Here is a 13,825-nt window from a genome sequence, read left to right as displayed (position 1 = left end):
GTTCCAAAATGACTAAATTTAACAAAGCACTTCGAGATTTATCTAAATTTTATGATCAATTTTATGATAAAATGGGTCCCCATTGACATGTTTGTTTCTTGTTAAAAATACACGTTTTCCAGTAGTGTTTCTATAGATTATTTCTCAGAATACAAAGTCAAACTTTCTATTCCAAAGAGGAACCTCCACAAAGTTCCAGACATGCACTTATTTCTGGTTTTCAAAATATTCACCATTGGAAGTGTCATTTTCCAAGATTTGATCTTGTGTGCAAAAGGGCACAAAACAGTAGACCAGTTCACACTTTTAAAGAAGAAAATTGACATGTATAATACCACAAAAATGACATATTAATGAATGTTATACTTTGTCATGAAAATATTGATAGTTAGGTTTTTGCCCTAAAGTTGAAGTTTGGCTCACCTCACAGTTTACAATACTGTTTTCTTAATCTTTTCTTTTTAATAATCATATTGAATCATGACAAATTATCATAAGTTTGATGTATCCATGTATTGATATTTCTTATGTTAGTCTTTACAAACATTTGCTTTATGTCACTTTTCAGAGTCAGGTGAATGGTTTAGGAATGCACTTTATATTATATTATATATCCTGCTCTACAATTTCCTTACTTTAAAACAGTTTTATGTTTAGGTAAACAGCTGATATACTTAGAGACTAGTGAGGGTCAAGACACAAAGTTACCAGCCTAAAGCAGAAAATTCTTTTCAGCATCAACACAACACATTTCAATTCAATTATACCTTTATACACACTAATTATTATTATTATTGTCATTCTATACACATTACCTCAACACATCATTTACTAACAGTACTTTGACAATAGAATGTATTAGACACTACATACACCGATACAATTTTAGACTGCCTTTTAAAATAACTATCATGGCAAAATAACTCATAATTAAAATAACTCAATTTAGAAATTCTCACATAAAACATCGTTTCCACAGTTTTGTGCACATTCTGTGTCGTCTGTAATAATCCGAGGTTTTATTTTGAAAGTACGGGTCGGAAATGAGAAGTGGATCGACGGTTTTGGAAGCTTTATGTTGAAGAAGCAAGGTCGCTGCGTGGTTGACATTTGGACAGGTCCAGCGTGATGGTGCGGAGCTGCACGCGGGGAACGTGGCTCAGTCTTCGGTCACGCTGTTAGGATGAGAGCCGCTGGTGACGTTTGTGCTCACTTCTATTCGGCAGCGGAGCTAAGCAGAGATCATTTCCGGGACTTTAGTGAACACTGGTTTCACTGCTAGCCGCCGGTGTTGAGTCTTAAAAAAACAACCATGAGCTCCGCTCCGAACCACGGTACCGGTACCGGCGGGACTGTGACGGAGGCCGGGCCGCCCGCCGTGGCAGCGCCGGGACGCTTGCAGCAGGTGTTCAGTCACGTCAAAGTTGAGAACCTGATCGCTGGACTCAGCGGGGGGGTCGTGTCAACGCTGGTGCTGCACCCGCTGGATCTCGTCAAAATCCGGTTTGCAGGTAGAAACGAAACCAAAGAACGACCAGAGTTAACGTTAGATTAGTTAAGGCTACGCAGCTTCCTGTAGCTTGAATAGATGCAGAGTTTTAGCTTGAAGATGATGGATTAGCAGCGCCGCAGGGTTGTGCTGTTGATGGTTCTGACGTGGATTTGTGTGTCTTGTTGGATGCAGTAAGTGATGGACTGGAGCTGAGACCCCAGTACAGAGGCATCATGCACTGCATGAAGAGCGTTTGGGCTCTGGAGGGGCTGAGGGGTCTCTACCAAGGAGCAACACCCAACATCTGGGGTGCAGGAGCGTCTTGGGGCCTCTACTTTTTCTTGTAAGAAGAGTTTAAACCTGCTGGACTGCAGTTGCATCAACACTGTATTGTTTAGCAACAATGTTCACATGCATCCCAACCTGCTGCTGCTGGTGGGCTGACATTTCTCCATGTTTCCAAATAGCTACAACGCCATCAAGGGATACACCAAAGAAGGTCGGGACACTGAACTGAGTGCAGGTGAACACCTGGTGTCGGCGGCTCAAGCAGGTACGTCCCGGACGTCCATGTCTCTTCTGACCAACACAGCAGCCAGATTGAACAGATCTAAACTGGCCAACAGCTGTGGTGGGTCTCTGTTTGTCACGATACTAAAACAAACACAAGAAGGAGTTGAAATCTGCCTTTTATAGGGGATTAAAATCATTTTTTTAAGAAGGGTAGAAACAAAGTTTTAAAAAGTCATGCAAGCTGCTTCAAAATCACCAAAAAAAATCTTTCTTCGGTTTTTATTGAGCAATTAGAAATAATTTTTAGAGAGTATAATCCATTAATCCATTTTAGATTAATCCTACATGTTCATGTTAATCTTGATGTTGCTTTTAACTTTTTGTAATGATGAACAAACTGATCTCAATCAGTGTTTCCTGGATCTTCCTGATCTAATGTAAAACCATTCCAAGTGGTCTTTTAGTCATGATTGGGACGCTTTTAGGCTTTTAGCCAAAATCAAATAACTTGAGTTTTCTAGACCAGAGTTTCTGCAGAGTGGCAGGAGTTCATTAGATATTGCCCCCCCCCCCCCCCCCACACACACACACACACATTTTTCCGTCTGCTCCTGATTCACTACAATTTGCATAAAGAAATACCCAGAGAAAAGCAGTTTTAAGCTTATCTGTCGTCATTTATCACCAGAAAAATGCCACAAAAACACATTTTCATCAGAGTGGGTCTTTAGAACAGTTCTTTGTCCTTTTTCCATCCTCTGCTGTATTATTCTGTTCGTAAAGAGTAGTCATTACCTTGTAGAGAAGTGCAGGAAGCCCGCAAATAAATGTAAACAGTTTAGTGAAGGCAGCGTGTGATGTAGTGTGAGAACAAGCATAACGTGAGTAAATTATCCAGTTTAGTTTAGTCTGTTTAGTTGGTTCCATTTAGTATTTTCCTATTGAATTGTATGTATTCATGATCCTTTTGATTTTATGTTTAACTTTTTCAATTACCTATATGAAGCCCATCGAGAAGACTGTTGTTGTGAGTTTGGGCTATCCAAATAAAACTGAATTGAATTGAATTAACGTGATTTCAGTGAAGTGCTCTTAATTCTGTTAGTGGGATGTCTTATGAGCCTCATTTTTGTCAATTTCCTGCTTTGATTTGCAGGCATCCTAACACTTAGCATCACTAATCCAATCTGGGTAACCAAGACCCAGCTGATTCTGCAGTACGGTTCTGACCCAACGAGTAAGCAGTACAAGGGAATGCTAGACGCTCTGGTTAAGATCTACCGCAATGAGGGAGTTCCAGGACTCTACCGGGTGAGACCTCTGGTTGTTTTCCCACACACTGCAGTCTCTGTGACCCGCTCTAGTGATTATGGTGCTAACGATGTCATAAGGGGCAGTAGTGTTCAGGTTAATGCACTGTTTGCCCTCAATGTGTATATTTAACCCTTGTGCTATCATAGATGACCCCACCCTTCCATTGACGTGTTCTCCTTACCATGACAAAGGTGGATAAAGGTGGAAAGATTTCATGTAATCCATGGACACCAGTGAAGATCACAAATCATTGAAGAAAAAAGGTTCAGAGCACTGTCTAGTGGGTCTAGATGACCCAACTCCCAATGTTAAAGTGCCTAGGATAGCACAAGGGTTAAACAAAAAGGTCTTTATTCACCACCAGAGGGCGTCGTCAGCTTTTTCTTCTCAAAGTAGCTTCTCCTTCAGGGAAAAAAAACGTTTTTTTTAGTGTAATTAAAAACAGCTGAACTAAGCTTCTTCATGAAGTTCAATTAAATAATTTTCTGTCAGTCAATTTCTATAAATGAAAGAGCTTAAAGCAGCTTGTTATGAATGCAGGAACATCATGAATCCCTGCGGTTCTCTGGGATTTTAAACGGAACTCCCCACAGTTTTTGTGATTAAGTCACATTTAAATAAATAATTGAAGAAATGATAATTAGGGCTGCTTTATACATTATTTGCTTTGCAACTAAGATTTTCTATTTTATTTCTAATTTAATTACTTACATCCACTATTTGTCTTATCAGTATTTTATTAGAATTCCAGATGTTCAGTGTTGTTGTATCATGAGTTGTGGATGTGGGGTGTGAGGTTTGGACTCCTGTCACCCAAACCCCTTACAGAGTGTCTGTTCTAAGGGTTTCGTTCCTGGTCTGTTTGGAACATCTCATGGAGCGCTGCAGTTCATGGCCTACGAAGAGCTGAAGAGAGGCTACAATAAACACAAGAAAGTGCCATCAGAAGCTAAGCTGGTGAGTCCTTAGGCCACGGACATGATGGGTGGCATCTCACCGAGCTGCACAAGCTCCACAATTAGAGGAAAATGATTATTGACACTCTTACTTGGAGTCACTGACTTGATTTTGGATGAAAATTCTCTTTTTTTTTTTAGTCTCTGGTCAGCAACGGTTCAGTTTTATGGGGTTGCCATCCTGTGTTTTTATTATTTTTTTTCCAGATGACTGTTCAGAAAAGAGATTTGTTTTAGAAACTTGTGCTGTCAGACAAGGAAATTGAGAATTTCTCCAAAGGTTTTTGGAAACTCTCACTGTTGCTGTTGCAACCCAGTAGTCCCAAACCCTTTTCAGGCCACTGATTGGTTTAGTGTCAGATAATATTTTCATGGACAGTGCTTTTTTTTTTTGTGCCCCCAGCCTCCCGTAACTTTTGAAGGTAAACTTAATCTTAATCCTGTGGATCTAGTGTACCTTTATTTGTACACTAGATTTTGTGTTGGGACAGTTAAAATGTGATTTAGCAGCCTTCAGCCTCATCCGAACTTTAAGGTAGGACTGATGAATACAAAAAAAACGTTCAATACTGGTATTTTTCCAAATATATTAACAAGCATGAATCCACTATATGAGCATTTTCATTACCATTTCCATTTGCTGCATCTTTATAACATTGCTGAATGTAGGTGGTTCATGCAGTATTTTTCCAAAACTAAAACTCCCTTCAGAATCAGATTAGAAATAAAACAAAACAAACAGAACCGTCCGACGGACTGGTGCCGGTTCGCAGCTCGAACTGCTAGTTATTTTCCTCCACTTGAAGGGGAAAGCATCAAACACCAGCAGGACTCCACTCATGACTCATAACTCCTTTTGCACTTGTCTCTTTTCTTTTCTTTGCATTTGGGTTTGGAACAGAGAACTTTCTCCAGTGAGTTCATGAATATTAGGTTGAAGCAACCAAGCATATAATATTAATATATATATATATTGTTTTATAATAAAATTACAAATAATTACACAATAAACAGCTGATCAACCCCCGTTTACTTCTGCATCTTACCGTCTGCCTCTCCTCTTTCAGACGCCGTGGTAAGGATTTTGTTTTTTATCAGACGGTCGGCCTGAACATCTGTTTCCTTCAGCTCGCCTGTCAGATCAATGGTCACCTTTTGCGCGACACCTGTTGTAATCGACTTACTTTTGCAATCGTATTTTTCTTTTTGAACACCCTTCTCTTAAATTTTATAACTCTATTTCCAACTATATACTTTCCATTGCGATTTATTTTTCTTCAGCTATTTTAATTTATATATACACTTTTTTTCCCCCTTTCTGTCGTGTGTGCAGGTTTTGACTTAACAGTTGGGAATCACTGACGGGACCTTCAGTAGTTTTTTAAAAACTCAGTCTAAATGCGTTCATGGTCTGAAGTCTGTCGGTCAAGTCTTTGTGCTTCCACCTGTCTCCTCAACAGAATGCACTGGAGTACATCACAATGGCTGCCCTGTCTAAGATATTTGCTGTAGCCACAACATATCCCTATCAGGTGGTGCGAGCTCGCCTTCAGGACCAGCACAACACATACAACGGAGTTGCTGATGTCATTGCAAGGACATGGAGGTATGCAAATCACTACAGGACATGTCCTCTCAAAATGAGGCTTTGGGTTCTAAATTCATAGATCTTGATGGTATTCTGACTTTTTATTTTTGTTGAAGGAATGAAGGCGTGACTGGTTTCTACAAAGGCATCGTCCCGAACCTGATCCGTGTCACCCCTGCCTGCTGCATCACCTTTGTGGTGTACGAGAACGTCTCTCGCTTTCTTCTCGGGACAAAATGAATCAGGTTGACCTGAGAAAAATGAGCACAGACTATTTAAGTGGAACTGACGTGCTGGTGCCATGTGAACAGTCAGCTGAGTTCGACTGAAGCTGAACAACAAACACTCGGTGAATCAATCAACAATGAGACATTGTTGGGTTTTGTTTTTCTTTTCTTCTTTTGTGTAAATTCTGGTTTTATTGTGAAATAAGAGCAGAATCAGCCTCAGAATCACACGAAGGATTTGTTTCTTTTTGGAGAAGAAGTTCCTGTCAAAGTGACCTTGGAAGTGTGGCTCAGAGGGGTGTGAACATTTACTACAATGAAGGTTTATTTCAGCACCCAGAAGTAATGTTTACATTGTTTCCCTGCAGAAAGAAAACAGTAAAATATTTCAACCTTCTCAGGTTTGCAGCTGCTGCTTCATACGTCTCCCACATCTTGTCATAAAATGGGACAGTTGGTTCCAAAAACATTTCTTTCAAACATTTGTTTTAATCTTGATGATTTCTGTGAAAACAATAAAAAAACAAGGTTTTTGACCTATTTTGAAGAAATTGATGGTATGTATTCTTTATTGCAAAATGATGAGTTAAAGTATTTTACAAAAGAGAACTTTGTTATGAGTGATGATGCATGGAAACGCATCACTGAGTTTATAGTTAAAACATGGTCGACGTTGCTGAAAGGTGCAGTATAGACCAGACAAGTTCCTGTCTAGCAGACACAGTGACAGCGTTTTGCAAACAGGCCTGTCAGGCTGTGCAGCTTTAAAACGGAAAGGTTGGAGTTAGCATCGGCACAGCATACCTGATGCTTTTGGACAGCCAGATAACATACTCTTACACTACAAAGGCGAGAGCATCCCTTTCATCTCCTTTATTTAGGCAGTTCTTCGATGATAATCCTGGACACAGAATTCCACCCAGTAGACGCGTCGCCCCTGGGATAGTCGGCGCAGGTCCCCACCCACAGCGCCACATCCACCAGTCCTGCTTTGATGCCCTCACACAGTCCCTCAACTGGAAAGAAAAAAAAAAGAAGGAAATCCCACATGGAAAGTGTTTAATTGTTTTGTTTATTTGACACAGTGATGAACATGGAAGAAAAAAAAAGAGAGAGAGAAGGCCTGCATCGCAGCAGATAAAGGATTAGGGATGAAGAATGAAGCTGACACGCTGCAGAGCGGCTGAACAAAGACAGAGTTGGTCTGCGAAACAAAGCAGGAGAAAATAAATCCTCACTTCTTTGTAGTCATAAACAACCCTTCCTCCCATCACAGAGCAGCGGTTACCCTGTAACACTCAGATCTTTAAAGTATACCCAGCAAAGGTTTGGCTAAGTCACTTATCTGTTCGTTTGAGAGGCTTGAATTTGTTTTAAGGAGTTCCAGCGGCAAAGCAAATTAACTACTTGAGGTTTTTTTTGGTTACGTTTTAAGTTACAATTACCTGAGACTAAAGGAAACTGAAACCTTTTTAACCCTGTAAACATTTACAGCCCCATTGACCTCTCAGACGTTTTGCAGAAAACACCCAAACTGGAAAGATTTGATTCTTTGCAAACTCACTGAACAGACTGAGCTGCTTATTAAATGACGGCAGCAAACTTTAATAATGATGGAGCAGAACCAACCGCTACATTTCTGTTCAGTTATTTTCTGTTTAAAGACACATTTTGTCTCAGTCTGCACAGCTTCCCATGTGAGGAAGATACATGAGGATATTTCGGTCTGAGACATTTCCTAATTGTCTGGAGTTTCCACATAACAGACAGGTTTTCATGACGCAGGCTCCATCTTGTTCATGTGACCAATCATTTATGCGTCACTGGTAAAACCTCATCTGGTTTCTAAACTTTAAATTGAGCTTTTTTATGTTTGTGTGTCATGCTCACAAAATGTGTGGCTTGTCTTGTGGGTGACTCTTGTGACAGAGATTCTGCATAAGATCCAAGATCCAAATTTTTGGATTTCCTTGGCAACAGAGGTTTGTTTTTTTTAAACCACTCCCACATTCCTAATATGTTCATATCCTATGTCATGTTATTTTGTTCAGCTTGAGCCAACAATTCCTGTATTCAATTTTCCCAGAATTTCGGTAAAAAATGTGCGAGCAACAGGGAAACACCCCACTGCAAGCTCACCAGGCTAGTGAAGCTTTGGTGTAATTTCAATAAGAAAGATCTACCTGGTTTCTTGCGTCACTGAATCTGAACGCCACTCATCAATTAAGCTTTCACTCTAAACCAAAAGCTCTATTGCCCCACCTTTTCTCCTCAGCCAATAACAGTCATATTACTGCTGTTAAATTCCTGGACGTTTATCTCTTTAGATGGTTTTGCCGGCCCTCTTCCGCCCCATCCTCTACCTGGAACAATAATTTGTCATGGGCTGGTCCTTAACTCTTGTGCTTTCTTAGATGACCCCCCCCTTACATTGACTTGTTCTCCCTACCATGACAAAGGTGGATAAAGGTGGAAAGATTTCATGTAATCCGTGGACACCAGTGAAGATCACAAATCATTGAAGAATAAAGGTTCAGAGCACTGTCTAGTGGGTCTAGATGACCCAACTCCCCATGTTGAAATGCCTAGGATAGCACAAGGGTCAACCACCATCACCGGCGTCTAGGCTCTGGGATTTAACCATCTAGGGTTCAAGCTTATCCAACCAGAATCGAGATGTCATCGGCCCAGAGCCTAGCCGACAAAAGACTATGCATTATTTCATTCATATTTTGTGCATTCATGCATAAATCTTTATTGTTTTCATTCGTAAGATCTCTCCTTATTGAAATGCCCTTCAAAATCAACAAGCTTCTAAATCCAAACATTTCTTTTAAGTAGTTTCCCAGACAGTACCACACAGCCACTACGTACATTTTGCACATATTGCACATATGAATATACTGTATACGGAGAAAGATAGAAAAGTTGTATTTATGTGAAATTTTCACTGATGCATCACAAATGAACCACATTAAAACCATAGAAGAAGTATGAGTAAACCACGCAAAGAACACATAAATCAACGTAGAATTTGAACCGTGCGTGATTATTGTGCTGTTTATATACAATTCATTAGTGATTTGTGTGTCAATCACGTGATCTGAACGTGAGATGTGCGCCGTACACGTGATAAAAAAGTTAGACATCGGAAGTTCATGCATTAAAAATCTGTTAGACATACATGGAACGGTCGTGGAAAGCCACAAATTTGTGTATGCATCTTCCAAAAATCACACACAACTGCTTAAGATTTAAAAAATAATTGTGAATTAACTATTTAAAATACGCATACTCTTCATGGTTCTCAACAGACTAAATTTTGAACAGCTCAAAACCAAATTCACGTAAAGACCCGTAGGCCTAAACCCTTGACGGACATTTGCGCACATCGACGAATGACGAACGCAAGAAACACTTATGAATTACGTAAATCACGCATGTTTTATTATTATTATTTGACCTTTAAGAGATTTTGGCCCCATTCATTTTTGTGATGGTTTCTCCTTCCTGTTGTGATGTCATCTTTTCTTTTCTTTTTTATTGGGGTTGTTATTCCTGTAGACAAACTTCATTTTCACCAGGTACTAGGTGTCTACAAGTTTTGGGGAATATTTGAGTGTGTGGCAGGGAGTAAAATATTTGCTGAAAGGCGCAGTAAGAAGGAAGACTTGCAAAAACCATCTGGTCCTCGCAGTCCAGGACTGCTGCAGGACAGAACCAGTTCAAGTCCTAAAATGAAGTTGGATTGTGCTTGTTTGTTACTTCTGCTTTTATGACACTAAATAAATATAATCTTTACTGGTTCAGAGTTTTTTTTAAAACACATGGGAGCAAATGATTTGGTACCTGAGGACGTTCTGTGGATGTTGATGGTTGAGTTGAGCTCAGGGCTTCCCTGGTTTAAGTAAATGATGGACTCCACTGGCAGGGGTCCCGTGCACTCCGCTCCATCAAAGGTGAAATACCACCTCTGACAGCAGGCCTCCTTGCACTTGAGTCTCAAGGAGCCAGTGAACAGCACTCTGAGGGCACTCTCTGAACGCAGCTTCGTGAACGTACAGTCCTGCAGAACAAAGTGAGGAATTTTTTCTTCTGGACGGGTCAAACATCGTGAGTTTGTCACGGTAAGAGACTTACAGCTATTTTCCCCAAGTCGATCCCATAATTCAGAGAGTTCCAGGCACATTGTTTGTAGTTGGGTTTCCAGGGCTCCTCGAACACTTCACTCACACACTCTCCTTTTTCCCCTTTGAGCCCGTCTCGACCTGGGATGCCGGGGGTCCCTGGAATGCCGTTGGCTCCAGGGTTCCCATCTCTGCCAGGGGTGCCTGCTGGACCCTGCAGACAGCTGCCAAACTGAAAAAAAGGAGGAGTAAAGGAGAAGCAGGCGATGAACCAAACCATGCAAGAACACCAGCCACTATCATGGTTCCTGTTTCAGGTTTTTATTTAGTCCTTTGTCCCAGAGAGTCCACATTTAGACTGCATGCAGAACACACCCACATGTAAACATACACGTCAGATGCACCGTGCAGCTGGGATGCAGCACATGTTCAACACGAAGCATGAATGTAAATCCCAATAACGCTGATGCAAAATAATCACAGACTGAAGGCTCTGATGGTGGCCGCTCAAATTACAAGACATCTGTTCCACTGTGATTCACTGTGCGGCTGCATCCTTTGCTATTTTTTTCAGATACTGCATCTTAGTCACGCTGACTCAGACACACACACACACACACACACACACACACACACACACACACACACACACACACACACACACACATAGATGCAGTATCTTGCAAAAAGCTGCACCTACACAACAGCGAGGAGCTGCAGAGGTTTGTGTCGTATGTTCCTTGATAAAACACGTCTGAGCTGTTTTTAGATGCAGCTAACATTTCATTTTGGAAAAGTAAATTGGTCTTTTGACAAAACTAACATGTTTTTCCCTCAGCCAGAATGACAAAAAGTGACACGCAGATGTTTGGGAACTTCCAGCTGTAGAGGAGTCACAGGAAGCCACAAGGTATTACAGCAAAAAAAAGCAGTGGAAAGGAGAACAAAGAGCTCTTAATACAGCTTCAATGTGTTTCTTCAATCTAAAAAAAGTGAATTTAAATTTCATCTGCTCTGAAGCAGATGTCTGGGTGGGAGTCTGTCTGTAGGAGTCATTAAGCTGCTACCACTGCCTGGAGGACAGAAGCCTGACATCATCTCTGAAGGAAACTGGCGCGTCTGTGATGGAACTTGTGATTTTGGGTTGATTTGCACAGGCAGACACAGAGCTGGAGTCGTCTGCAGCACAGAGGGAAAAGATCCATTCATTCACTGAATTATGAGCGTCCAGATGGAGGGGGGGGGGGGTCACGGCATGAGTCTTGAAACCTAGCTGACATTCATCAAGGAAAGGTTCAAGTGTGGATTTTTGGAGAGCTTTCAAAGTGGACTAATAAATGGAACCTCTGTCTGCTATAAAACACAGCCCACTTTCATATTGGACCTCAGTCTCAGCTCTCTCTGCGTTGCTCAAGTTCTGGGACAGTTTCCTTGAAAGTTTGGTTTTTCTATCTGCTACGATAACTGGAGCAATAAAGTTTGCTTTTCTCCTGCAGAGCTATGAATTTTGAAGCATTTCATGCACGATTTGTGATATTTGAGTTTTCTCAAATAAATTGTTGCAAAACATGCCTGTTGTATTGTGCTACACATTTTGGGGTCACAATAAAGGAGCTACTGCTTGTTATTTTCTGAAGGGGGTCACACAAATTTCAGAGAAACAACAAAATAGAAATAAAAAAATGTCTTCAAAAAACCCCACAAGTTTCAGTTTGGAGTCCCAAACAGACTTTCTTTGTTTTATTATTTCACCTCAATCTAAACCACGAATGCACTGAAACTGCAAACCACAGACTTTTGTCTTGCCATTGTATCATTCAGCTGCTTCCAAATACACACAGACTAATCTCTTTTTCTCAGTCAAAGAAAAAACAAAAAGCTTTTAACCCTTGTGCTATCTTAGATGACCCCACCCTTACATTGACGTGTTCTCCCTACCATGACAAAGGTGGATAAAGGTGGAAAGATTTCATGTAATCCATGGACAGCAGTGAAGATCACAAATCATTGAAGAAAAAAGGTTCAGAGCACTGTCTAGTGGGTCTAGATGACCCAACTCCCAATGGTAAAGTGCCTAGAATAGCACAAGGGTTAACAAAAACAGGCAGACAGAGTGAGCCAGACTGTAACTTCCTGCCTGGTTTTGCTTTGTTTTTCTTCTTTGTACGCCTGGAGAGCTGCCAGTCCACACACATTTACTTTTACTTAAGGGGAATAAAATGTTTAATCTTCATCAAGAATTTGTCAATTTGCTCACTTTTTAAGCACATCTGTTGTAGTTTTCCTATCATTTTAGGCCAAAACCTTTCTCAGTTTCCTTTGTAAACCAACCTCTGTGGGAGATGATGATGGTGCCCTTACCTTGTCAGCGTCCGGATCTTTTCGGTATCCCCTGCTTCTTCCCTTCTCCTGGCCGTGCAGAGGAAGAGCCAGACAGAGCAGAATGAGCAGACGGGGGGAGAGAGGCGTCATCCTGCAGGCAGCAGCAGCAGCAGCAGAGAACTCAGTCTGAAGGATGCAACGGTTTGACTCCAACTGCTGCCAGCCTGACGCAGGGAGGAGGGCAGAATGGAGCCAGAAAAACTTCTGTGAAGACGTCCCTCCGGGGTTTGTACGTGCACACTGTGTCCACTGTGCATGTGCCGGTACAGCAGTTTAGAGGGTCATGCTGGAGGGAAACTTCAGTGTCTCAAAAAGACCAATTCATAAACTCAGGGGAGGAAAAGAATAACAAATATGTGATTGAGATTTTTTGGGTATTATAACATCTTATAGAATCTGAGCAAAGATGGTCTAATCTTTCAGCATTTTAATTGAAATGATGCTGAATTTGCTGTGAATCAGGTTTGAACTCTTTTATGATGGGTCAAAAATGACCCGGTGAGATGGTTTTCCTACAGTCTGTGCATCACAAAAGGTAATAGCTTTGTTTTCCAGATCATAGTCAAAAAAATGTCATGAGACACTTTTTGAATGTATTACTTTTTCAAGTGTATTTTTTCCAAACCACAGTTTTTCATCACTATCCCTAACTTCCATACAATGGAGCAAAAAAGTCTTTGGCAGTCACTGATTCTGTAAGTTGTCACTGAAATAGATGAGTTTGGTCTATAGTCTTCATCAGAGAAATGCTTCCACTGTGAGAGAAATCAAACAAAAATAATCCAGGCAATCAAATTGTTTGATTATGAAAGAATGTTTGTACAAATGTGCAGAAAATAAGTATTTATCTCCTTCAAACAATCAAGAATTCTTTCCCTTACTGACCCAGAGCTACTTCTTTGAGATGCTCTTCTATCCTCCACTAACTGTAATGATGTCATGTGTTTGAACTGTTTACCTGAATTAATGACACCTGTCCACACCTGGTGAAACAAATGATCATGAGAAGAGTGAGGAAACAGTCCAGAACTGCATGTGAGGAACAGGTCAATTACCTGAAGAGGGCTGGGACCACAGTAACAAAAATTACTATGGCAACACGTGATGTGATCCTGGTCTCAAATCCTGCAGAGCTCCAAAGATTAGCCTGCTTGAGCCAGCACATGTCCAGACCCATCTAAAGTTCTCCAGAGACCATCTGCAGGATCCACAGGAGGAATGGGGGG

The 13,825-nt window shown here is 40.9% G+C and overlaps 2 protein-coding genes across 2 annotated transcripts; one reads left to right on the top strand and one right to left on the bottom strand.

Annotated features, from left to right (window-relative positions):
• Nucleotides 1-1,053: 1,053 nt before the first annotated feature.
• LOC101160687 (solute carrier family 25 member 32) lies at nucleotides 1,054-6,641 on the top strand. Its single transcript, XM_004077603.5, has 7 exons — nucleotides 1,054-1,511; nucleotides 1,685-1,835; nucleotides 1,960-2,045; nucleotides 3,162-3,316; nucleotides 4,163-4,276; nucleotides 5,736-5,881; nucleotides 5,980-6,641. Exons 1-7 carry the CDS (start codon nucleotides 1,313-1,315, stop codon nucleotides 6,101-6,103), a joined length of 975 nt encoding a protein of 324 aa, XP_004077651.1. The 5' UTR covers nucleotides 1,054-1,312; the 3' UTR covers nucleotides 6,104-6,641.
• On the bottom strand, nucleotides 6,620-12,849 carry LOC101160936 (collagen triple helix repeat-containing protein 1). Its single transcript, XM_004077604.5, has 4 exons — nucleotides 12,579-12,849; nucleotides 10,231-10,449; nucleotides 9,940-10,156; nucleotides 6,620-7,106 (listed from the first exon to the last, which is right to left on the bottom strand). The coding sequence occupies exons 1-4, from the start codon at nucleotides 12,687-12,689 to the stop codon at nucleotides 6,964-6,966; spliced, it is 690 nt and encodes a 229-aa protein (XP_004077652.1). The 5' UTR covers nucleotides 12,690-12,849; the 3' UTR covers nucleotides 6,620-6,963.
• Nucleotides 12,850-13,825: the final 976 nt, after the last annotated feature.

This window comes from Oryzias latipes, chromosome 16 (assembly GCF_053564925.1).
Source record: "Oryzias latipes strain Hd-rR chromosome 16, Olatipes_Hd-rR_3.1".
Classification (NCBI taxonomy): domain Eukaryota; kingdom Metazoa; phylum Chordata; class Actinopteri; order Beloniformes; family Adrianichthyidae; genus Oryzias; species Oryzias latipes.
Note: the sequence above shows the minus strand (reverse complement) of the source record. Positions and strands in the feature narration are given on the sequence as shown.

Bases quoted from the DNA above. Each gene is read 5' to 3' on its own strand.
- LOC101160687 (XM_004077603.5), top strand. From the start codon at position 1,313: ATGAGCTCCGCTCCGAACCACGGTACCGGTACCGGCGGGACTGTGACG. The intron at 1,836-1,959 runs GTAAGAAGAGTT...GTTTCCAAATAG, and splicing joins TGGGGCCTCTACTTTTTCTT to CTACAACGCCATCAAGGGAT. The intron at 2,046-3,161 runs GTACGTCCCGGA...TTTGATTTGCAG, and splicing joins GGTGTCGGCGGCTCAAGCAG to GCATCCTAACACTTAGCATC.
- LOC101160936 (XM_004077604.5), bottom strand. From the start codon at position 12,689: ATGACGCCTCTCTCCCCCCGTCTGCTCATTCTGCTCTGTCTGGCTCTT. The intron at 10,157-10,230 runs GTAAGTCTCTTA...TTTGTTCTGCAG, and splicing joins TCGACTTGGGGAAAATAGCT to GACTGTACGTTCACGAAGCT. The intron at 7,107-9,939 runs GTACCAAATCAT...TTTTCTTTCCAG, and splicing joins CATCCACAGAACGTCCTCAG to TTGAGGGACTGTGTGAGGGC.